The 24239-nt window shown below is 59.7% G+C and overlaps 2 protein-coding genes across 5 annotated transcripts in view; one reads left to right on the forward strand and one right to left on the reverse strand.

Moving 5' to 3' along the window:
* The window catches only part of SCAF4 (SR-related CTD associated factor 4), a 51090-nt gene extending 41363 nt beyond the window's left edge, over positions 1 to 9727 (forward strand). For all 4 annotated transcript variants that reach the window (XM_036347068.1, XM_036347069.1, XM_036347067.1 and 1 more), the window contains exon 20: positions 8497 to 9727. In XM_036347068.1, coding sequence (XP_036202961.1) covers positions 8497 to 9395 — 899 coding nt within the window. In that variant the 3' untranslated portion in view covers positions 9396 to 9727. The remainder of the gene's footprint in view (positions 1 to 8496) is intronic.
* Positions 9728 to 11662: 1935 nt separating this feature from the next.
* SOD1 (superoxide dismutase 1) lies at positions 11663 to 17436 on the reverse strand. Its single transcript, XM_036347070.1, has 5 exons — positions 17284 to 17436; positions 15296 to 15389; positions 14539 to 14608; positions 12863 to 12980; positions 11663 to 11978 (listed from the first exon to the last, which is right to left on the reverse strand). The coding sequence occupies exons 1-5, from the start codon at positions 17353 to 17355 to the stop codon at positions 11871 to 11873; spliced, it is 462 nt and encodes a 153-aa protein (XP_036202963.1). The 5' UTR covers positions 17356 to 17436; the 3' UTR covers positions 11663 to 11870.
* Positions 17437 to 24239: the final 6803 nt, after the last annotated feature.

Here is a 24239-nt window from a genome sequence, read left to right on the forward strand (position 1 = left end):
CTAGGCTCCTGAGTGTGAGCATGTCTAAGGCAGTGGTTCTCAACCTTCTGGCCCTTTAAATACAGTCCCTCATGTTGTGGCCTGACCATAAAATAATTTTCATTGCTACTTCATAACTGTCATGTTGCTACTGTTATGAATCGTCATGTAAATATCTGATATGCAGGATGGTCTTAGGCGACCCCTGTGAAAGGGTCATTTGACCCCCAAAGGGGTCGTGACCCACAGGTTGAGAACCGCTGGTCTAAAGGACCGTGCATGCCCTAACGACATCGCTTTCTCTCCCAAAACGCTAACCCTCGTCGGAGGCTTCAGGGAGTCGTGGTCTTGCGGGGGGAGGGTCTCACCTCGGTGGGCTGGCAGCTGACTCCGTGGCAATTTCTTAAGACGACAGTGAAGTTTGCCTCATCAGTTGACCTGTTTTTCAAAGTTTGAATCAACCCCGAGATCCTCACACTGTTTGATTAACAGCAGAAGGAGCACCCTGAGGCCTCACGGTCGTCCTGACCGTCTTCGCCGTCTCCGCTGGCAACCCCTGGGCTCCCCCGTGAGCAGCTCCTCCTCCGTTCCGTGGTGCGAGGCAGCGGTCAGTCCGGGCTCTGGCTCCACTTCTGACTCTGGGTCTCCCCCACTGTCCCCCCACAGCTGCCGTCACTTCTCACTGACTACCCCTCGCGGTCATCCTGGGGGGCTGGGAGCAGCCTCTTTCTGAGCCCCTGATTCTGGGTCTCCCCTACTGTCCCGTCACAGCTGCTGTCACTTCTCACTGAGGTCTTGACCCCTCGCGGTCATCCTGGGGGGCTGTAGCGGCCTCTTTCCGAGCCCCTCGCGCTGGGACCTGCCCGCTCCCTTGCACATGTTCTTACTGGAATGGTGAGTCCTTCCAGAAGGCTTTCCCTGGGCCTTGCCCAGACCCGCCGGGCTGGAGTCTTACAAACCGTATTTCTTAGATAATAAGAGTCCTGAGAGTAGAACCACTCCTGACTCGCGGGCGGCAGGTTGGACGTTCGCGGGCAGGAGGGCAGCCGCATCTCCTGGGACTCCCTCCGAGCCGGGTGGCCAGGTGTGCGTCGGGGAGTGGGGGCCTTTGAGAGGAATCTCCTGGGCAGGAGGCCCCAAGAGGGGCTTTGAGTGCTTCTAACCGGGTGGGGGCAGACTGGAGAGCTGTCCTCAGTGTGTCCTGCCTGGTGAGAGGGAGCCCGAGGGCCCTGGGCTGCAGATGGTAGGTAGGTGGGCATCGGCTTCAACGCCAAGTCACAGCTGCGTGAGCCCTCGCCAGGTCAGCCAGTCCTTTGGCCTTTGAATTCCAGCATTGACCTCTCGAGCTATGAAGGTCACAGGTGGCATCTTCCATGTGAGGCTGTTTCATCTGCAGTGGAATCTGCTTCATGCGCTCCTAGCGGGTCTCCTGGGCGACCTGCCGCAGCTGCTCCGCCTGCTCTCTGTATGGAGGCGGCTTCTTTCCTTAACCCTCGGCCCAGCCCTGCCAGCGGCACCTTCTCCCTGCAGCCTCCTCGCCTCTCAGCCTCCACAGCCGTGAGGAGAGCGCGGCCTGGCCCTGGGCTGGGCTTGGGGCGGGGAGAGCTGGGGCTGGCGTGGTCCTCTGCCCCGCAGCAGTGGTGGCCGCTTCACTTCTCCCCTTCATGCCCGCGAGCCCGTCCCCTCTGCCTGCACAGCTGGCTGTTCGCTGCCAGAAGCCCAGCTCACGGCCACCTCGGCGCCAGTGTGCTTTCCTTGCGACGCTCACCGTTTCTCGCTTCGGAGATGTGCGGTTCTTCCCTGTCACTCCAGCTCGAGAGGCCACTGTGGGGCTGCTCATGGGCACAGCGTAGTGATCGCTGTCTTGGGGACGAGGGAGGCCTGAGGAGAGGGAGGGAGCGGTAGGGAGCCGGTCGGTGGAGCAGCCAGAACACCCAACATGTATGGGTTATGTTCACTGTCTATTTTTTTAAATATGTTTTTATTGGTTTCAGAGAGGAAGGGAGAGGGAGAGATAGAAACATAAATGATGAGAATCATGGATCAGTTGCCTCCTGCACGTCTCCTACTGGGGATGGAGCCTGAAACCTGGGCATGTGTTCTGACCGGGAATCGAACCCAGGACCCTTCAGTCCACAGGCCGACGCTCTGTCTACTGAGCCACACCAGCTTAGGCTGTTCTCTGTCTTTTTTTTTTTTTTTTTTAATATATTTTATTGACCTTTCCACAGAGAGGAGGGGAGAGGGATAGAGAGCCAGAAACATCGATGAGAGAGAAACATCCATGAGCTGCCTCCTGCACGCCCCCCACTGGGGATATGCCCGCAACCAAGGCACATGCCCCTGACCGGAATCAAACCCGGGACCCTTGAGTCCACAGACCGACGCTCTATCCACTGAGCCAAACCGGTCAGGGCTGTTCTCTGTCTTAATGGGCGCTATTTGGATGTTCCAAAACAATTATAATAGTAACATCAAGGGTCATAGATCCCCAGGATTAATAATGAAAAGGTTTGAAATATCAATATCGCAAGGTTACCAACATGTGATACAGACACAAAGTGAGCAAATGCAGGTGGGAAATGGTGCTGACAGACTTGATCGATGCGGGGCCGTCACAAACCTTCAGTTTGGGCAACAAAAAAGGCAATAGCTGCAAAGTGTAATAAAGAAAGGTGTGCCTGTGTGCGCCTGTGTGCCGTGTGGTGCCTGTGTGCCACGCTGTGCCTGTGCTATGCTGTGCCTATGTGCCACGTGGTGCCGTGGTTGACCTGTCACCAAGGATGGCACTAGGATTCCGTTCACATCCGTGTCTGCAGCACGCAAGTCCCTCCAGACACAACATGTGGCTGCTGGCCGCGGGGACGGGGGGGCGGGTGTGCATGGATGGACACTGGGTTTGCAGGGCGGGGGGTTGATGAAAATGTTCCCAAGTTGTTAGTGGTGGTTACCCAACTTCAAATAGCCAAACCCATTGAATTGTGCACCCCACATGGGTGATCTTGGGCTCTTGAGTTTTATAGAACTAGAGGCTCGGTGCACAAAAATTAGTGCACTCAAGGGGGTTCACCTCAGCCCGGCCTGCGCCCATTCACAGTCCAGGACCCCTTGGGGGATGTCCACCTGTCGACTTAGGCCCACTCCCTGGGGGATCAGGCCTAAGCTTGCAGTCAGACATCCTTCTGGCAGCCAGGGAGCCCTCAGAGGATGTCCGACTAAAGGCTTAGGCCCCCAAGGGATCGGGTCTAAACCGTTAGTTGGTCATTCTTAGTGCTGCCACGGAGGTGGGAGAGGCTCCTGCCACCACCACTGCGCTGGCCAGCCATGAGCTAGCTTCTGGCTGAGTGGCACTCCCCATATGGAAGTGCACTGACCACCAGGGGGCAGCTCCTGCATTGAGCGTCTGCCCCCTGGTGGCCAGTGCGCTTCATAGCAGCCGGTCATTCTGCCATTCAGTCAATGTGCATATTAGCCTTTTATTATTATTATTATATAGGATTATATAGGATGTCCCTATTTCCCCCCTTTTGCCCCCTCTACCCAGCTCTTGCCCCCCACTTCTCTCTGGCCATCACCATACTGTTGTCTGTGTCCATGGGTTGTGCATATATTTTCTTTGGCTAATCCCTTCTTTAAATTCACTTCTTTAAATTTTTATTTTCAGATAAGTACTATTATATATTTTCTATTATATCATTTAGAATTAAGATATTTTTTAATTGAACCCTTATAAATTTTAGCACAATTTAATAAATTATGCTAGAAGCAATTAGGAGATTTTTCATGTGATGCATACACATTTCAATTAATATTTTATTAATTTTTAATTTTTAAATATTTTAATTTGAAATAATTTTATATATGTAAAAAAAACTATAAAATACCACAGCATATTATATGTACGCTTCACCCAATTTCACAGGTGTTAATAATTTAAACATAACCATTATACAACTAACAAAATTTGAAATATATTTCTCTTACAATCTCTTTAATGTTACTTAGTCCATTTACTTTGTTTTTGTTAATCTTCACCCAAGGATATTTTTCCATTGAATTTTAGAGAGAGTGAAGGGAAAGGGAGAGACACATTGATTGGTTGCCTCCTGCACATGCTTTGATAGGGACTGGGGATCAAGCCAGCAACTGAGGTACATGCCCTTGACTAGAATCCAACCTGGGACCCTTCAGTCCACGGGCTAATGCTCTATCCACTGAGCAAAACAAGCTGCAGCTTAATTCGTTTACTTTTAATCTCTCTGTGTCTTTATATTTAAAGTGGGTTTTGTTTTTGATTCACCCTCATAATCTGCCTTTTAATTGGTGCATTTATGCCACTGACTTTCAGAGTGTTTACTGATAGTTACTACCATATCAGGCGGCTTCTGGAGCTTCTGGGGCGGGTGTGCCTTGCCGCCCTGGGACCCGCCGATGACGGGGTCCCGGGGCGGCAAGGCACAGCCAGCTGCTGGGGCTTCTGGGGCGGGCCTGCCCTGGATGGCGGCGCGCTGGCGGCTTGCGCTGTCCCGCCCTGCCTGCAGTATGCAAGTTAGCTGCCATCTTTGTTGGCGGTTAATTTGCATATTGTGCTGATTAGCCCATGGGAGGCGTAGCGAAGGTACGGTCAATGACCTTGTTTGTCTATTATTAGATAGGATATGAGCTCGTTCAGAATAGATGGGCTTGAGGAGCAATGTGAAGTGGATATTGGGGTGGCTGGCCAGGACGAAGGGGCGCGCGGGCACAGCTTAGGGGGAAGAGTTGCACGTCGACAAGCGGGCTGTGGTGAGGGAGACCGGGCTCCGCAGGTAAGGGGGCAACTTGAAGGCGTTGGGGACCTGGTGGACTGAAGATGGCTCCGGGAGGGGTCCGACGGGTTGAAGATGAGGATCTGGAAACAATGCAGTTCTTTGTAGCGAAGGAGCCGGGACTCCTGGAGGCCATGGAGGACAGGACAGGACAGGGCCGCCCTGCCCTTCCCACTGCCCTCCGGCTGCCTTGCTGCCTGGCCTCCCCCTCCCTCCCCCTTTCACGGAGCCAGACCTGGCTTTTCTCAAAGCTCCCCCTTGAGTGTGCGTCCTCTGGAAGGGTGCGGGGGTCCCTCCGCATATCCAGTTGGAACCTAGGATGGTGCTGCCTCCCTGACCACGCGCTTGGGGGGGCCCCTCCTCACAGCTGTCGCCCTGGTTTGCACTGTGAGGTCTCCAGGGTCACACCGGCCGCCGGCCCCCTGGCGCCCACTCACTCCCGTGATTCTGACCAGCTCTGCTCGGACAGCAGTGACCGCCCCTGGACGTCTCCTGAGACGGCCCTTTCTGGCTCCTCATAGGAAATGCCAGCGAAGTCTCGGTTGTTCGGGTTAAACTCCAGTGTGTTTCCTGGGCTGGGGCTGGAGCACGCACACCCCGCCCTGAGCTCTTCAGTTAGAAAGGGCCCGACCCTAGCCCTCTCCGCTCCCCGTTTCCGGGGCAGCAGGGACTTCCCTTCGCGCTCTAGGTTCGCACAGGAACCCCTCTCTCCAGGCGTTGCCCCCGCGTCGCAGGCTCTCTGTGTGGCACCTGGCACCTGTCTCGTAGCGCGGCTCCTCCCTGGGTCCCCGCGGTGCTCGGGTGCCGTCTTCCACGCAGAGCTGTGCCCCGAGTCCCCCGGTCCTGTGGGCCTGCCCCTGCGCGTCTGAGATCCTCACCTCCTTCCTCGTGAGCCCACTTGCCCTCCATCACCCTCCCACCGTGCTCACCCGAAACTCCTTCTAGAAGACCCTTCACCGGTGAGCATAGGGCCCTCCCTGCAGAAACTTGTCCAGGCTCCTGCTCCTGTGGCTGGGAGACCGCCCTGCCCTCCCTCACCTGCTCCCCCCCTCCCCCCCCTTTAAAGTCCCTGGTATTGGAGCTTGCGCTCATCCTTGCCGCCTGTGCAGCAAAGCTCACCTGTTTTCGTCACACACTCCGGCTGCCTCGCTGACTCCAGCTCTGTCCCCGCTGTGCGGCCTGTGTGTCAGTGCCCTCCCGGCCACCTCAGTCCCGTTGTCACCTTCTGGCTGCTTCCCCGCGGCCGTGTCCTGCCCCCTGAAGGGGGAGGCCGTGCGTGTTTCTCTCTGTCCCAGCGCATGAACGGTCCCTGAGGGGAGGCTCGGACGTGCATGTGAAAGAGCCAACTTGTGCCTTAAGGACACTGGCCAGGGGCCTGTGCGCACGTCCAGGTAAAACGCATCGGTGCTTTGAACGCCCTGTGCGCCGGCGCCCGCTCTCCCCGTTGGTGCGCGGTGCTGCCAGCTTTCCTAATAAAAACACGAGAGATTCCGCGAGCTGCCTATCAGGGGCCTGCACCACCTGATAGACCTTTAAATGAAATACAACTCTTACTGTGAAAGCAACACATGTCCACTGCACACACAGAAAAACAGATAAGTAAAAAGTTTTCTGTGGCCTGAAGACCAGCCTTTGGGCCGATGGGAATATTCTGTCAGGAACCTGTCAATGTACTGGTCCATGAGGGTTAAGGAAATCCACAATCCCAAATACACATGCCGTGGGCAGGCCGGTGAGGAGGAAATGTTCTTTGTAAGAGCTGTTGTGCAGTGCGGGTGGTTCAGTCCGAGGTAAGTGTGGACCCTGGAGGGTGGATCTGCGGGCACCGCAGGCCTCAGGGAACAGGACTTGGAGAGGCGAGAGTCAGGCTCATTTCTCCTGTCCGGGGAGCAGTGGCCTCGCGGCCTTCCCTCGGGGCCAGGCGGAGGAGGTGAGTCACCGTTTCCTCCTTGGTGATACCGTGCCTTGAACCGCTGCCCCCTTTCCTGGTGGTTTTAAAATTTGCCAGGCTCCCTCAGTCCGCGTCAGCCGCGAGGCCGTGAATAAAGGCTGTGGGAAGGGAGTGTGGTTTGCCGAGTGATCTTAGGATGAGAAATGGGCCCTGATGTTTGCTGTGCGCCAGGAGGCCTGTCAGCGGCCAGCGCGCAGGCGTGCAGAAACGTCCCGGCACGGACGCTGGCCAGGCCGGCGCTCACCCTTGTGTCGTTTGTGCTGTTTAATCAGCACGAGGCAGGCCCCGGCCCGCTTGCTGGCGCCTGGCCCAGGTCACACCCCGCAAGCTCACCGTTCCCCAGGCTTCTGTCCAGCAAGTGGAAGGGCGTGTTGCCTCAGGGAAGAGCCTGTGCGGCAGGTGCTGGGCCGCAGACTGCGTGCGGCCGCTCAGCCCCTCCAGCCTCGGCCTGCGGGACAGTAGGGCCGCGCGCGCTGTGAGGAGCGAAACTGGGGTGGAGCGCCTGTCTGTCTGTGCTGGTGATTCCTACAGGACCCCTGGGGCCGCTGGATGGCCCAGTGTCTGTTAAAGGGGCAGGAGGAAGGGGTTGGAGATGCAAGTGGAACAGCAGGATGGGGGGGGGGGCCTGCTCCGGCCTCTGGGCAGTGTCGCCCGGACGCCGGCACCACGGCTTGCTCAGAGGCCTCTGCAGCGCGTGCGTCAACCACCCGACAGCCCCCGACGTGTCCATGACAGGAGCCCCTGCGGCCGTAGTGTTTGCCTCGTCGTGTTTATATTTGCAGGGAAATACATTGAAAGCGAGATAACAGTGCCTTTCTGTTACTTAAGTGTGAGCCCAAACAGAAATGCTTCTTCCACATTCTAAACGATGGGGTCACGTTGAACTTGTATAACCTCACACGGAAGCAAGACCAGGCCTCATGTAAAGGGAACATACGCCAGCAAGTCTGTCCGTCCCCCCCTTTCTTTAATATATTTGTATTGATTTCAGGGAGGAAGGGAGGAGAGAGAAACATCAATGATGAGAGAATCGTTGATTGGCTGCCTCCTGCCCACCCCCTATGGGGATCAAGCCTGCAACCTGGGCATGTGCCCTTGACTGGAATCGAACCCGGGACCGGACCCTTTAGTCCGCAGGCCGACGCTCCATCCACTGAGCCAAACCAACGAGGGCAAGTCCGTCCCTTTCAAAGGCACGAGCACTCGGCCCACTGCCTCTGGGGGGTGAGCGGCTGCTCCTCAGTGGCCCCGAGGCCTGCGCCCCAGCTCCGGGGACAGCCTCGCGAGGCCCACCACCCTGGACTCCGCTCACGGCAATAAGTCAAAGGAAGGCGTGTTAGCCTCCCTCGGGCCCTGGGGCCTCCCTCAGGCGCTGGGGACCTTCCCTCAGGCGCTGGGGACCTTCCCTAAGGCGCTGGGGACCTCAGTTGTCTTGAGCAAGTGTGGGCTCCGCCTCAGCACGCAGCATGTTGCTTCTCGGACGCCCTGCGTGTTCTGAGTGGTCAGCGCTCCTCATGGAGGCCCAGTCCCTTCCCGGGAGCCGGTGCTCAGAGGCCAGTGCGTGCCGCCTCCCATGGCCTGGAGTTCCATGCACGGGCGTCTTCCCGACCACTTGCCGGGTGGGTGCCGGGCCTCCCCGAGTGAGGCTGGCCTGGCACCGCACGAGGCCTGGAGACGGGATGGAATTGTATTTTGCTTCGAGCCTCACAGGAGGCGCCTCTCCTTCCCTGCTCACATGTCCCTCTCCTTGCCTTTCAGGTTCTCAAGGAGTCGCGCCTGGGCCTGTGATTGGGCTCCAGGCGCCGTCCACGGGCCTCCTCGGGGCGCGGCCCGGGCTGATCCCCCTGCAGCGCCCGCCGGGGATGCCTCCGCCTCACCTGCAGCGCTTCCCCCTGATGCCGCCCCGGCCCATGCCGCCCCACATGATGCACCGGGGCCCGCCGCCCGGACCAGGGGGCTTCGGGATGCCCCCGCCCCATGGAATGAAAGGCCCCTTCCCACCCCACGGCCCCTTCGTGCGGCCCGGGGGCATGCCGGGGCTCGGGGGCCCGGGGCCAGGCCCGGGGGGCCCTGAAGACAGAGACGGGAGGCAGCAGCAGCAGCAGCAGCAGCCGCCGCCAACGCAGCCCCAGCCGCCGCCAGCCCAGCAGCAGCCCCCCACGCAGCCGCCGCAGCCGTTCAGGAATGACAGCCGGCAGCAGCAGTTCAGTGCCGGGAGAGACCAAGAGCGGTTTGGAAGGCGGTCCTTCGGGAATAGGGTGGACAGCGAGCGGGACCGCTACGGGAGCCGCGGCGACGAGAGGGAGAACAGCGGCCGGGAGCGGAGGGAGTGGGGACGGAGGAGCCCTGAGCGGGACCGGCACAGAGACGCGGAGGACAGAGGCCGGCGGGCTGGCGGGCACCGCGACCGCGAGAGAGATTCGCGGGATAGAGAGTCCCGCAGAGAGAAGGAGGAGGCCCGGGCCAAGGAGAAGGCCGAGGGGGCCGACAGGGCCGCCGAGCCGCCCCCGACCCAGGCGGGGGGCGCAGACCCAGCCCCGGACCTCGCCAAGGGGGCGCCTGAGCTGGCGCCGGCCCCGCCTGCTGCAGAGCGGCCCGCAGAGGCTACCTCACCCGCAGACCCCGAGAGGGCCCCCTCGGCGGCCGAGGCCCGCTAGCCGGCCGGGCGGGACGGACGCACGCTGGGGCGCGGTGTACAGATGCTGTATCATACTGGCTCCCGCTGGCCGCCCTGGTAGTGATGGGGCGCTGTAAGCAATTTGATTGCTTCCCTTCTATTTAAAAATAGCCACAAAATAACAAAAAATACTGAAAATATGAATAAATATTACCCTTTTTGCTGTAACTTTTTTAACGTTTTGACTTTAAAAAGTTTACAAATCGTAATTAGAAGTGCTCTCTATTTTTTTTTTTTTTAATTTAAGACAAGGTTAACAGTGAAAGCTCAACAATAGGGATGTTTTTAATAAACTCTATTTTCGTAACAAACCGTGACGTGTGCTGTTGTTCGTGCCCTGCCCCCGGGGAGGATGCTCACGAGTCTCAGCTTCCGGCCTCCAGGCGAGTCAGGCTGCGGTGGAGACGGGCACGCGTGCTGGCGCTTCATTCGTGATGCTTTTGACTGAGCGTTTTAATCCGAAGGTGCACGTGGTGGTTTAATGCTCGCTTTGCAGTTCGATCGAGGTTTGCTGTTTCATGTTTTTTGTTGTTTTGTTTTTGCCGTTGGCTTTGCGGTAAACGTTGCCTTCATTCATCTGTAAAGAGACCTTTTGCTGGGGAAACGGTGGGTCCAGCATCACGCTGTCCTCGCCATACGAGTGCCTGGGTGTCCTTCCTGACAAGGTTGAGTGTTCGCTCACCACTGTCCCGTGTTTCCAAAGGGGCTGACATGAAGATGAACGTGTGTTCTGTGTGTGTAAGGACCTGGATGCAGCCTGTGGCTGCCTATGAGCCTTGCCTTTCTCTACTGGTTTTGTGAACTCGTCTGGGCAGGGATGGACTGAACTTTTTGCCACCTATGAAGTACTTTTCTCTGTTAAAATTGTGAACTAGGAGAAACAGGTAGGTCATCCAGGAACAATCACACGGAGACGTGCAGGCCACATCGAAAGGACTGTCCTGTTAGCAGCTCCGGCGCCAGAAGCCACTCTGCGTGACAACGCCGGAGTTCCCGGCCTGGACGAGTTTCTCATCACGTTTAAATTGGCGTGTCGGCGTGCTGGGCAGGTAACTTTCCGCGACCCCCACCCCCCAGGCAGAGCTGGCCCGGGCGTCCTGGTGCCGAGCGAGGCCGTGGTGATCCTGGGGAGGGCCTTGGGTCGTGTGCCGCATCTGTTGCTTCTGCAGACGTGAGCTCTACACTCTCTGGGCTGGGCCTTATGCTGGCCACTGGGCTCCCGTCCTCGCCAGCTGCTCTGGGAAGAAGCGGACCTCGGTTGCTTAGCTCCGATCTCCAGGCCTCACAGCCTGTTTCCAGTTGGAAGCTTGAGACCAGCCGATTCACACACGACAACCCTCCCAAGTCCCAACAGTGGTGGCAGGTCCACTCGAGGCCTCGGTCACAGGGAGTCCGTGTTGGGGTCCCTCCTGCATTTGTGAAACTGTTGACAGTCCCTGCCCGACAGCAGGTGTGACCACTCGTTTGAGCCTGTTATTCACCTACTTTAGCTTTGAAAACAAATTGCCTTTTTCTGAATTAGCTTTTCCTCCTAAATGATCTACGTTTTCCAAGTACATCACATACTTAAAGCCACTCAGAACTGCAGCTCATTTCTGTTTTGCTACCACAAGAATTTTACAATGTTCAGCTGACAGACAGCTCATCCAGGGGAACCTGAGTTTGGCGGACGTTTCCTTTAGGAGCTCGCGCTCACGGGAACGAAACTCAGAGAAGCAGATGAAGCCACATCCGTGGCCCCCGTGCCACAGCCGGCTCTTCGGAGGGCTCCTCTGAACACCGACTGCACCGCTGCCGCTTGTATTGTCACCAGATGCTCACGGTGGGTGACGTCGCCTCAGTAGGCAACCAAGCCGTCGCTGCCCTGCAGTGTCACCGAGTTACAGGCTCAGCCACAGGACCCAGCTTTACAGTAAATGTACTTGAAGTCCAACGCTAAGCGGTGAGCAGGGGAAGCCCCACCTCCCCTGACACGGCCAGGACGGCATCCCTGTCCCTGATCCAAGCCCGTCAGGCTCTGCTCAGAGACCAGCTGTGAGCCGTCAGCGTGGGGTTCTGAGAGTCGCCGCGACATGTCCCCTTGGGCTCGTGTGGACCAGCTAGTTCACAGCCCACCTGGGCCTTCCGCGGGCTCCGGGCGCAGCGCTGCCCGGGGGCCTGTTCATTACAGGTCTGAGGAAGAACACAAGGAACTTAGACAATCCAGCGGCAACAACCGCATGTGATTAAGTCTGGGAAATACAACCATCATTGAAACAGACATTTTAATGGAATGAGATTGACACAAGCATACAAATCTTCCAGTGATCATAAGTCACATTACAGGAACTTAAAGCAGTTTTTTAAAAAAGACACAAATTACACTTTGAAGGTTAGTGTTTAATGTTTATCAGTGAAACTTCTACAACTAGGAGACAACAGGCGTTCTGAGGCCGCAGACAGGCCCAGGGGACGTTCACTGGGTGATGCCGATCACCCCGCAGGCCAGGCGGCTCCCGGCGTTGCCCGTCTTCTTGCTTTCGTCATTCCCACCTTTGCCCAGGTCATCTCGCTTCTCATGGACCTTGGAAGACATGGAGACCATGTAACAGGACGATACGTAATCATACCTCCCCCCAAACACCCAGACTTCTAAAGGACCGCTCAGTATTAGAAGGTAACACGTCACAGGAACCCTGGTAGAAAGAGACTAATGTTTAACCTAGTAATAGAAATAGCAGCTGCCCAGCTTTTTCTTGATGCAAAGGCATCAGTTACTTCTAACTGGGATGAACCACTGAGACCCGAGTCATCCCGCCGCGGCCACCAGTGCGGCCGGGCCCTCCGGGGAGTTCTGTGCCCCAGCAGTCCCTCCTGTGCAGCATGAATTGCTTTGAAAAAGGAGGAGCTCACGTGAACCCCTTCAAAAAAAATCATCAGAACCCAGTGACTGTAGCCAATAAATGAGAGTAACCCTTAAAACAGCTCAACCATTTGAAGGTTGGGCTTGAAGGTTCTCTCCTCAGACATCCGGACACTTCCTGCTTCTCACTGAGGCTGAGGAACGTCCCCAGGGCCACCACTGAGGTGACCACCGAGGCCGCTGTCCTCATGCTTGTACCTCACGCTTGTGCGGGCCAGGCACTGCTTCCCAGGCTAAACACGGCTGACCATCTACACGCAGGCGTGAATGAGGGCCACCCTGGGACGGCCCGAGACTGACTGTTCTGACGGCAAGGGTCCCGGCCATGGCGACCTGCCACACGCCCGCATCCTCATCTCAGCACTGACCCCGGTGCTCCTTCCTCTTCCCTGCAGCCTTTTCTCATTGGAGCCAAAGGTGCCGGTATGTGGTCCCTTAAGAACCAGGACTCGTCATGAAAGATCCACGCCTGACTGTTAGGAGCCACTGGTTTTGTGGCATTTACCACGAAGCTACGTGCACGTCCTTCCCACGCAAACACTTACCACTAGTGTGCGGCCAATGATGGAATGGTCTCCCGAGAGCGCAATCACAGAGTCCTCAATGAGCACGTTGGCCACACCGTCCGGGCCTGCCGTCACGTTGCCCAGGTCCCCGACATGCCTAGCGTGGAGCAAGCATCAGAGTGGTTCAGGAACTGAGTGTGAACGGGGTCAGACACAGCTGGGCTGAGAGGTGGACACAGCATAGATCAAACAGGAACCACTTAGGCAGCAGGCTCGGCTCTCTAAACAGGCATAAGCCCACCCTGGCCCATTTGGCTCGGTAAGTAGAGCGTCAGACTGAGGGGTCCCAGGTTTGATTCCGGTCAAGGGCACATGCCTGTGTTGAGGGCTCAGTCCCCAGTGGGGGACATGCAGGAGACAGCCAATCAATGATTCTCATCACTGATGTTTCTCTTCCTCTCCGAAATCAATAAAAATATCTATACTAATAAAAGGGTAATATGCTAATTAGACCAGGAGACCTTCCAGACAAAAGCCATGGTGACAGGGCTGAGGCAGTTAGGGGTGATCAAGCCAGTGGGGGCAGGAGGCAGAGCAGTTGAGCGGTTAAGAGCCAGTGGTCCCAGATGGTGAGAGGGATGTCCGAATGCCAATTTAAATCAGCAGTCAGAGATCCCCCGAGGGACCCCAGATTGGAGAGTGTGCAGGCCGGGCTGAGGGACACCCCTCTCCCCCTGAAATTCATGCACCGGGCCTCTAGTATCTATATAAAAGCCTAAGCAACCGGCCGACTGGCTCGTAGCTATGAACACTGACCACCAGGGGGCAGATTCTCAACGCAGGAGCAGCCAAGTGACAGCAACTTTGCAGAGTGTCCTCTCGCACTCTGGGACCCCCTCGGGAGGATGTCAGACTGCTGGCTTCACCTGATCCCCGCAGGCCAGGCCGAGGGACCCCACCAGTGCACAAATTCATGCACCAGGCCTCTAGTTTTAAAATAATAATAATGAAATAAAAACAGGCAGGCGTCAGCCCGAGGAGTCCTGGCGGGCACCTCTGCTCTCGGGCACTGACAGGACACTGCAGCTCCCAGGTCCGTGATGGCAAACCTATGACGTGTATCAGAGGTGACACACGAACTCATTTTTTTGGTTGATTTTTCTTTGTTAAATGGCATTTTAACATATAAAATAAATATCAAAAATATAAATCTTTTTTTTTTTACTATGGTTGCAAATATCAAAAAACTTCTATTTGTGACACGGCACCAGACTTAAGTTAGGGTTTTTCAAAATGCTGACACGCCGAGCACAAAAGGTTCGCCGTCACTGTCCCAGGCCCTACTGCCCATTCTTGGATGACTAAGCAGCTCTGCCCCAGGCCTCTGTCCCCAAAATAAACAAATCCTGGTCCTTGACCTCTTTCCCTGAGGCTCTCGAAATCATACACACGGGGCCTCAGGGACTTTCACCACCAAGCCCCCCATTTCCCCACGAGCTTGTGTGGTTACTGCGGGCAGCACGGTCACCTGCAGTTCCCTCCGGCGCCTGTGCGCTCTGGCTCTGTCCTCAGTAAACACGACAGACCCAATGGCTCTAACGTCCCCATGTGTCAGCTCCTTGGCCCCCAGCAGGTGGCAGGGGAGCCCCGCTTCTTGTACGCAGCCCGCAGGAGTGCGCCCCCCACCCCCCACCCCACGGTCCGCGGGCGCCCACCTCTCTTCGTCCTGCGGCCCGCCGTGGGTCTTGGACAGAGGGTTAAAGTGAGGGCCTGCACTGGTACAGCCTAGTTACAAAAACAAAACAAAAGTTAAATTATGAAGCAAAATTCCAAAATACATTATACGAAGAAACGTCATTGCTAAGCCCTCAAACAGAAAACATGCCGCCCTCCAGTTCGTGGGGAGCAGACCGGGCGGGAGGGACGAGGGCTCAGCTCCCCGTGCCGGTCACGCTCACACCTGCGCTGGGTGTGGGCTTCTCCACCCGTAAAGCAAGAGGCCCCGGCCTGCGCGTCTGTGTCTCTGAAGTCCCCACGGGTGTGGCCCTGGTGTGGACGACGGCAGGAAACCTGAACTACGAAGCCCAGCCCAGCAGCACACCTGAGGCTCTCCTGCCCGTGGCCCCGTACCCAAGGGCGGGCGGCCTCGCCAGCTCAGGCGGCACGGCTCCCGGCAGCACTCGGGCCTCAGACCACCTCGGACCGCGCTCTGAGGACAGCTCGCCCACCCCACCCCGGCTGCTGCACCGCGTTCCTGCAGCTGAAGCCACCGCGCCCCTTTGGGTTCAAAGGACCCTTTCACAGGGGTCGCCTAAGACCATCGGAAAACACATATAATTACAGGTTGAGAACCGCTGCTCTAGACAATCAAGTCTGAATCGTGATCTAAAATAACAAAGCCCTCCCCTTCCTTTCCACAATTAAGAGTCAAAAACCAGTCGTCCCCCCCCCGCCCCGCCCCCACACACCCACCTTGTGTGTTGTCTCCAAACTGGTGGACATGGAAGCCGTGCTCACCCTCCGTCAGCTCTCTGATGGAGCCCGAGACCTTGACCTTCCCGTTTCCCTGTATCCAGAGAGAAGCACAAGTCTGAGACCGTGTCCTAAGGGAGGGGGACACTGAGTCAGCTCTACCCCACAGGAGAGTGGAGGGGGTGCTGACCTGGTTCTGCCGCCTGCGCCATGACCCGGGCCAGGGAAAAGGCCCGCAGAACGGCACCAAGAGCACCTAACGGAGCCTGGAGACCCCGCAGAGCCTGCCCCGTGCGAGGGCTGAAGACGCTCTCGTTCCCTCTGGAAGGCTTTTGAGCTCATGTGAGCACATCCGACGGATACCCAGACCTGAGCACAGCCGAGCTGGCACCGTGCTCTCTACGCACCGTTCCTTTCGGCAAACACAGACCACGGGCCGCCCCCCCCGCGGGAGGAATCCCGACAACTGAACACACGCGCTCCACACCGTTACCGTCAGCCTTCACCGCTGACCTTCCACTGGGCCAGCAGGATGTGCCAATCAAGCAGTGTGGTAACTGCTACCCTTTTCTGCTTCCTTAAAAAAAACAACAGACTACGATTCTTCTAAAGACAAGCGTTAATTTTGGAAAAGTTCACGTGTGAATGTTATCCCCAAAACACAGTTATCAAAAGCACAGGAAGAAAACCCGGGCAGGTTCCTCCGAGCCTCTCCTGGATAAAGGACGCCTGGGCACAGGGACCCGCCGGGCGCAGAGGTCCACGGGGCACAGGGACCCACGGGGCGCAGGGGCCCAGCCGGGTGCGCCTCCATCCAGCCCGTCACCCAGGTGGGGTGCAGGGGCTGCCCTGGCCGAGGACGGCTCCGGGGCAGATCTAACCGCTCCAAGCTCTGGACTTACAGGTGAAAATGCTGCTTTAAAGAAACTGGGAAACAAACTGTACGCGTAACAGGCGCACCCGGGGAGCTGGTGCCGGTGGACCCGCCGCCTATCTGGTCTCCCAGGCCGTTATCGGGGACCAGCACCCCCGGAAGGCGGGGCCAGGCTGCTGCGGGGGTGGAGGCCAGACCTCAGCCCGGCGTCCCGCGGGTCCTGGGCGAGGAGAGGGGAGGCAGGCGGGGTCTGGCCCTGGACACAGCACCATCCGGTCCAACGGCGGGAGCCGCCCGGGCCTGCAGACCCTGCGGAGGGAGCGCGGCCCGCAGGTCGCAGGCGGCGCCCCAGACCCTCTCCCGCCGCCCGGGCCGGAAGCCTCGTGGAACGGACTCTACTCGCGTCTTTTTATCGGAACCCTCCGCCGGCCGGGCCCCGCCTTCCTGCCCGCGCCCTGCGGCGCTGAGCATGAGCAGCGGCTCCCCCGGGGCCACGGGGCGGGGCAAGGCCCGTCTCCCGCCACCTCGGAGGCGCCTGTCGGTGGAGCAGCCTCACGTCCGGGTGTCGGAGAACCGGGGGAGGGCACCGGGGCCTCCCGCCGTCCGCGCCCCGCTCTCCGCCAGCACCGACTGCCGTCCCCGCGCTCCGGGCCGCGGCGGAGGCGGACGCCCCGCGGACACGGTCCCCCCCGCCCGCAGCGGCCCGGCGGTGCAGTCTCTCGGCTCCGGCTCGGGGAGCAGCGGGCGCGGGGTCAGCGCTTCCCGGGGCCGCGCCGCAGGTTCCGGGAGGTCACGACCCTTGACCCTGAGCGCCCGGCGCCCTCCCCGCGGGCGGCCCCGCAGCGGTCCCGGCGGCCGGCCCTGCGCGAGGGGGCGGCTCCGGTCGCCCAGGGCCCACGGGACCTGCTGCGCCACCGCGGCCCGGGCTCCAGGGCGCAAGGCGGCCCCGCGGGGAGGGCGGGGCGGTTCCGAGGCTGCGGCCCCGGCCTGCTCCCTCCTCCCTCTTCCCTCCTCCCTCCTCCCTCCTCCCTCCTCCCTCCTCCCTCGCTCCGGGGCCCGCGGTCCCGCCACGCTCGCCGGTGACTCAGCACCGCGGGCGGCGGGGCGGCCTTGCCTGCAGCTCGAAGTGGATGGTGCCGTGCACCGGGCCGTCGCCCCTCAGCACGCACACGGCCTTGGTCGCCATGATCGCGGGCGCCGGGCGGACGAGGACGGGAGACGCCGCAGGACACGCCGACGCAGGGCGACGGCGCCGCGGGCTCTTATAGGCCGGGCCCGCGCCCCGCCCCCTGGCCCGGAGCCAATCACTGCCCACGCGCTGAGCCCGCCCCCGCGGAGGCCCAGGGACGCGATTGGCCTAGAACGGCGGCGGGGGCGCGGCCACGGCGCGCGAGAGCCCCGCCCTCTGCTCCCCCCGCCCCCCCGCAGGCCCGGACCCGGGACCGGGAGGGAAGCGCCGTCTCTCGCCGACGCTGTGACCCGCGGTCCCGGCCCCGAGGGCGGCCCGGCCCCGGCCCTCGGCCACCGGGTCTGGAAAGTGTCCAGTGGCACCTGGGGGGTTCTGTTCCTCCCGATTTTCCTCCTGCGCCGGAGGCCGCCATCGGAACCACGTGGTTCCGTGGGCCCACAGCTCCGCTCTCCCCCCCCCCCCCCCCCGCAGCTCGTGACACCCGCGGGGCAGAGGGCGGGACGGATCGGGGCGCTGGTCGGGCCGCAGTGACGGACCCACCGGCTGAGCCTGAGCCTGAGCTCCCGCCGAGGACTCAGCGGCGGAGCCCCCCGCGCCCACCCCCAGGGCTGCTCAGGGCCCGGCGGGGAGGACCCGGGACAGGGGCCCGGCCTGCAGACCGCGGTCACCCGGGCGGCCGTGGCCGGCCTCGTCCGCGCGGCACACCCCGCCCTGAAGTCCCGCGGGCACCGGCCATGTGCTGTTCGCCGATCTGACAAAATAAAAAGGGATCCTTCCATCTAGTTCACCCGGACAGACCGCGGGCCGGTGCGGCAGCCCCGCTCGGCTGGGTGGGCCTGGCTGCTGAGGGGCCCGCCCGCCCGGCGAGGCGGAGTCAGCCCCGGTCTTCCCCCCGGCCCTGCGCTCCCGGGCGCCCTGGTGTCGCTCGGCGGTGACTCCCCGCTTGACTCTCAAACCCGAAACGTCCTCCTCCCGTGGTCCCAGCCGCAGCCTCCTGACCAGTCCCGTGGCCGCCTCCCACCTGCTGCTCCTTCAGGAGGAGGCTCCAGAGCCGAGCACGGAACAGCCCGCAGGACAAGGCACCGCTGGGGGGTGTGAGTGTGTGTGTGTGTGAGTGTGTGTGTGTGAGTGTGTGTGTGTGTGAGTGTGTGTGTGTGTGAGTGTGTGTGTGAGTGTGTGTGTGTGAGTGTGTGTGTGTGAGTGTGTTTTACGCATAAACGGGATTGTGGGCTCAGAAGCCGCTAGAAAGCTGTCCAGGGCCTGGGGGTGCCTTCCGGGACTGGGAATCAAACCTTCATGTTCTTCCCTTAGAATTGTTTCTACAGTGATAAGCATTTGTCTGCAAAATGCGGCTTCGAGTGAGAATCCACCCCCTTTCCCCTTACCCCCCCCACACACACACACTCACACACACACACACACACACACTCACACCCGGGGGTGGGGGAGGGTAAGGGGAGAGACTTGTCTTCTGTCCCCACAGGCTGTGCCTGAAAAACAAACAAAGGTGCTGACCTGTCCCCCGGGGGAGTGCAATAGCCTGGAGGCGGCCGCAGCCAAGGTTGCCGTGGTTCTGACTCAGTGGGTCTGGGTGGGAGCCGGGACTGGCCTTCCTCTCGTCCCCAGGCCGCCCTGAGGCCACTGGTCTGGGCCTCACTCGGGAACCCCGACTCGCAGCAGGCGTTGCTCATGCCCAGTGACATGCAGGCCGGGGACAAGCACTGCAGCTGCTTGGCTCAGAAGGGGAGAGGGGCAAGGGTCCTGGAAGAAGCGTGGAGAGGGGGCGCAGGGCCTGCTGACGTGAGCTCCGTGCTCTGGGAGATCGACCCCCCCACACCCACCCTTCCACACAAGGCGCCCGGCGCTCCAGCCCGGCAGGGAGGCAGGGAGGCCGGGAGGCTGGAGCAGCGGTGAGGCTGGGAGACACGGAGGCCTAATCCAAGGCCAGAGCGGGCCAAGGCGGAGGCTGTGTGTGTTTGTGCGTTTGGACCCTTGGACTCTAAGGCGTTCTCGGTCAGGGATACACAGCCCACACCTGGCATCACCCCCAGGTGCGCACCTGCTGCGGCAGTGCCCGCGGGCCCCCAGCGCTCTCCAGCCTGGCACAGGCGGCCCTGTTGCATAAGCCTGCCAGTGCCGGCCAAAGGGCCTTTGCCCGAGGCCAAGGTTTCTTCGGGTTTCAGGAAGTGAGAGCTGGATTTCAGTGCTGGTGAGGGCCAGGCCGGAGCCGCGTGGCCCTGGGCCAGGGGGTTGCTCCTCTTTCAGGGGAGCCCTGAGCGCCCCTCGTCCGAGTCCATGTCTTGTAAATCATGCTGCTCTGAATGTGGGGATACCTGTATCTTGTCAAGTTACTGGTTTTTGTTTTCTCCCAATAAATTGCTGGATCACATGGTACTTCTATTTTTAATGTTGTGAGAAAATAAATTGAACTAAAATGTGAGGAATTGCAGTCTTTCATCGGGCCGGCTGTGTGCCCCCTGGAGCCGTGCCAGCCTTGGCGCGGTGGACGTCTGGGCCTCGCAGGTGCGGACAACGGCCTTTATCTGATGAGACCAGCACAGCCCGTTTCTGTTACTCCTGCTGGTAGTGAGGAGCCACCAGGGGCGTCCGGGAGGGAGTGCCTGACGCTCAGCGCCAGATGATCCCTAGGATGTGGGGGGGAGAGGGCCGGGGGGGGGGGGGGGCCTGAACAGGGTGGGGTGAGACCAGAGCCAGAGGCAGAGGGGCCAGGGGGAGACATGGTAAGGTCCGGGCCCAATGCCATGACTGCAGAAAAGGGGAGATACTGGAAATGGAACCTCACGCTTCAGCGGCCACCTAGACTGGGGGGCACCGGGGGCAAAGTGAGCCCCCAGGGTTCGGGGGCTTGCGCGATTGGGTGGATGGTGGTCCCGTTCACCAGGAAAGCAAGGTGAGGGGTAAAGAGCTCAGTTCAGAACAGGGTGCACGTGGGGTGCCTGAGGAACCTCAAAATGTCAAGCTCGACGTGTCCAGTTGGACCTGGGTCTGACCCCGGGTCACTGTTAGGTCTGGGCTCTACATCGGACCTGACACACACGCTGTGCGGCGGGTAAAGCCCCGGCCACTTCCTCCCTCGGGGCAGCATCGTCTCCCGCCTCTGGGCCCTGGAGGCAGCAGCCAGGAGGGGGGGGGGGTGAGGGAGGGCGGGGGGACCAGGTGCGGCGGGAACCAGGAGCGGCAGGAACCAGGTGCGGCAGGCGGGCAGGATGCTGTCGCTCATCCCTCCGGCTGGAAGCCCTGTGAGCAGCGATGTGCAAACGGAGTAAAGTGGAACCAGCTGGAAGGCGTGTTAAACCCCCTGCTAGTCCCCACCGCACAAGGTTTGCTTGTTTCTTTGTTGTTGTTAATCCTCATCAGAGGATATTTTCCCATTGATTTTAGAGCGAGTGGAAGGGAGGCGGAGAGACAGGGAGAGAGAAGCACCGATGTGAGAGAGACACATGGATGGCTGCCTCCCGTGGGCCCCCATCAGGGCTGGGGATCGAGCCTGCAACCAGGCGCATGCCCTCGACCAGAATTGAACCCATGACCCTTCAGACGCTCTAACCGCTGAACAACCGGCTAGGTCCAAGTTTTCTTTTTCTTTAAAAAAACCCAGCTTTATTACTATACAATTTACTATGAAGATACTCAACCATTGTCAAGTGCACTTCAGCGGGTCTTTTCGGTAAGCGTATGGCATTGGCGACCATCACCAAAATGCAGTTTCAGAGCATTTCCATGAGCCCAGCAGTTTTCCTCACGCTGGTTTTGGCTGAATCCCTTCTCCCATCCCAAGCCCTAGGCAACCACCATCTGCTTTTTTCTCTACAAATGTGCCTTTTCGGGACATTTCTTACTCATGAGATGATACGGTACAATAGGGGCCTTTTGCATCTGGCTCCTTCACTGCACGTGTTTCTGAGGTTACCCTAGGCCAGCGGTCGGCAAACCGCGGCTCACGAGCCACATGCGGCTCTTTGGCCCCTTGAGTGTGGCTTTTCCACAAAATACTGGCTTCTGCGCATGGGCCACGGAGTTTCAATCGCACTGTACGTGCGCGCCCACACGTGGTATTTTGTGGAAGAGCCACACTCAAGGGGCCAAAGAGCCGCATGTGGCTCGCGAGCCGCGGTTTGCCGACCACGGCCCTAGGCTGTGGCAGGTACCTGCGTCTGTGCGGGTTCCACTGATGGACAGAACACACATGGTCTTCCCACTCGCACATCGATGGACGTTCGGATTTGTTATGGGTGGAGCTGTGTCCCCTCCGAACTCCTATGTTGAAGTCCTCGCCCCCAGGACCTGGGAATGTGACCTTGTTTGGAAACAGGGTTTTGTAGATGCGATTAGCTAAGGTGAGATCACACCGGAGTAGGACAGACCCTTAACCCAGGTGACTAGTGTCCTTAAGAACTTTGACACAGACACGCACGCAGGGAGGAGGCCACGTGAAGATGAGGGCAGAGACCGGTGATGCATCTACAAGCCCAGGAACCAAAGCTCTCCAGGGACCAGCAGAGGCTGGGGGTGGGGCCTGGAGCAGACGGTCCCTCAGCCTCGGAGGGACCCAGCCCTGCCGACACCGTGGTCTTGGGCCTCCAGCCCCCAGACTGAGACTTCCCTGTTATGTAAGCCCCTCTGTGGTATTTGTTACAACAGCCCTCACAGGCCAATACTAGCTTATTTCCAGTCTGGGAATCAGATGAGTAATGCTCTGAGAACACTGGCGTGCATGTCTGTGTGGACATGGTTTCATTTCTCGTCAGTTTACTTTTTAAACTTAACTTTTAAAAAATATGTTTTTATTGATTTTTTAGAGAAAGGAAGAGGGAGAGGGAGAGGGAAAGGGAGAGAGAGAGAAAGACAGAGAGAGAGATTGGCTGCCTCCTGCAAGCCCCACACTGGGGATCGAGCCCAGTATGTGCCCTGATGGGGAATCCAACTGCGACCTCTTGGTGTATGGGACGATGCTCAACCAACTGAGCCACACTGGACAGGGCTTAAACTTTTAACTTAAAAAAAATTTTTTTTAATTGACTTCAGAGAGAAAGAAAGAGGGAGAGATAGAAACATCATTGACGAACAAGAAACATCGATTGGTCGCCTCCTGCACGGCCCCTACCTGGAATCGATGTGGTGACCTCCTGGTTCATGGGTCCACGCTCAACCACTGAGCCGCACAGGCTGGGTAAGAGCAAATTCTTAAGTGTCATTTGCTGCCATTTGAAAATAACCTCTGAGAAGTTCATGAAGTTCTTTAACCCAGAATTCCCCGTCCTCTCTCCCCGTCCCAGTTGGGTGCGGATGGTTTGTGAGCTGCGTGCTCTGTGCTGGTGTGTTCTTTTTCTTCTTCTAAATAAAAAGCATAGACTCCGCCCTCCTGAGCCCCTCCTTTTAGAAATGGTCTCTCTGCTGAGTCCTCCCTAGTCCTTTGTGCCCCATGTGCGTCATTTCTGTGGCACCTTCAGCCCCTCTCCGCCCCCCAGTGTTTCTGGGTGAGGGGACTGGCTGACCCTGGTGGGGCCCGGTGGGGGCCGTGCAGACGGTGGCAGAGGCTGGGGGCGTGGCTGGACGTCTGGTGGGCAAACTGGGCCGATACTGACTGGGTGGACGGTGTCATGCGGAGCCTTGGAGCTGCCAGGCGAGCACGTGCATGCAGCCCAGGGCACCTGGCGGTCCAGTGGGGGGCTGGGTGGACGCGGGCAGGGGGCAGCCAGGCGGGGTGCGCAGTGCCTGCAGGGGCTGCCGTGCGGGCAGCAGCAGGGAGCAGGGTGGAGAGGAGGGGTGCAGGCCCGCTGCCTTCGGGGGCTCCCCAGGGACCTGCCCAGCCTGAACCAGGTTGGGAGGCCGCTGCTGCCCCGGCGCGGCCCGCTGAGCTGCCCGCAGTGACCGCTGGCGGAGGGCTCATCACATCAATGACGAGGGGCTGGGGCATCGGACCCCCAGGAGGCAGTGACTGCTCAGGACCGGGTCCAGGCTGCCTCTCCGCTGGCCCGGCGGCCCAGGGGGCCCTGGTGGCCTGGGGTCCCGGTGCCGTGACTGTCCAGGCCGCCCCGGGGTCAGACCTGTGGCCTCGTGCCCGGCCGCTGCGGGGAGTCGGGGCTGGAGGCGGCTGCACGGCGACAGTCACGGCTGCGACCACTGGCCACGCTTTTCGGGGCTTGGAGACAGTGCGGTGGGCGCTGGCTTCTCTTTAAACGTATTTTATCCATTTCTGCGCAGGGGAGGGGGGAAGGGAGAGAAGCATCCATGAGGAGAGGGCCGCGTGGACCGCCGCCTCCTGCTCGCCCCCCACGGGGATGGACCGCACCCGCTGGTGCCCTGACCCGGAATCCAACCGCGACCTCCTGGCTCACACGTGGGCGCTCAGCTTCTGCCGGTGGGCGTGGCCGGTGGGCGTGGCCGGGGAGGGATGGCACTGCCGTGGGGCGGGTGTGGGTGTCCGCGGCCTTCACCTCCCGGTGGAGGGGGCAGCGGGGCCGAGGCCGTGGCCAGGCACGTGTCCTGCCACCTGCCAGCTGCAACCCTTGCTCTCAGGACACGTGCTGCTGCTCTGCCAGCTGCTGATTGGCTGCTGCGCACCACGCGGGCCACGCCCACCCTCCATCTGTGGAGGGTCACGTGGCCACTCCGCGTGGCTGCCGCGTGGCTGTGGGAGTGCGCATGCGCCTCCGCCGGGGCCTGGGGAGCCGCAGGTGTCGTGCGCGGCCTGGGTGCCCTCCCAGCGGGCCTGCGGGGTCCCAGGGCACCCCCTCCCGGACGGCCTGAGAGCCCCTCTCCTGGGGCGTGAGTGACCGGAACTGCCTTTCCCTCGGGAGCAGCTCAGAGCAGAGGCCTGCGCACCTGGAAGCGCCGGAGAGCTGGCAGGTGGGCGCCGG

This window comes from Myotis myotis, unplaced genomic scaffold (genome assembly GCF_014108235.1).
Source record: "Myotis myotis isolate mMyoMyo1 unplaced genomic scaffold, mMyoMyo1.p scaffold_m19_p_2, whole genome shotgun sequence".
NCBI lineage: Eukaryota > Metazoa > Chordata > Mammalia > Chiroptera > Vespertilionidae > Myotis > Myotis myotis.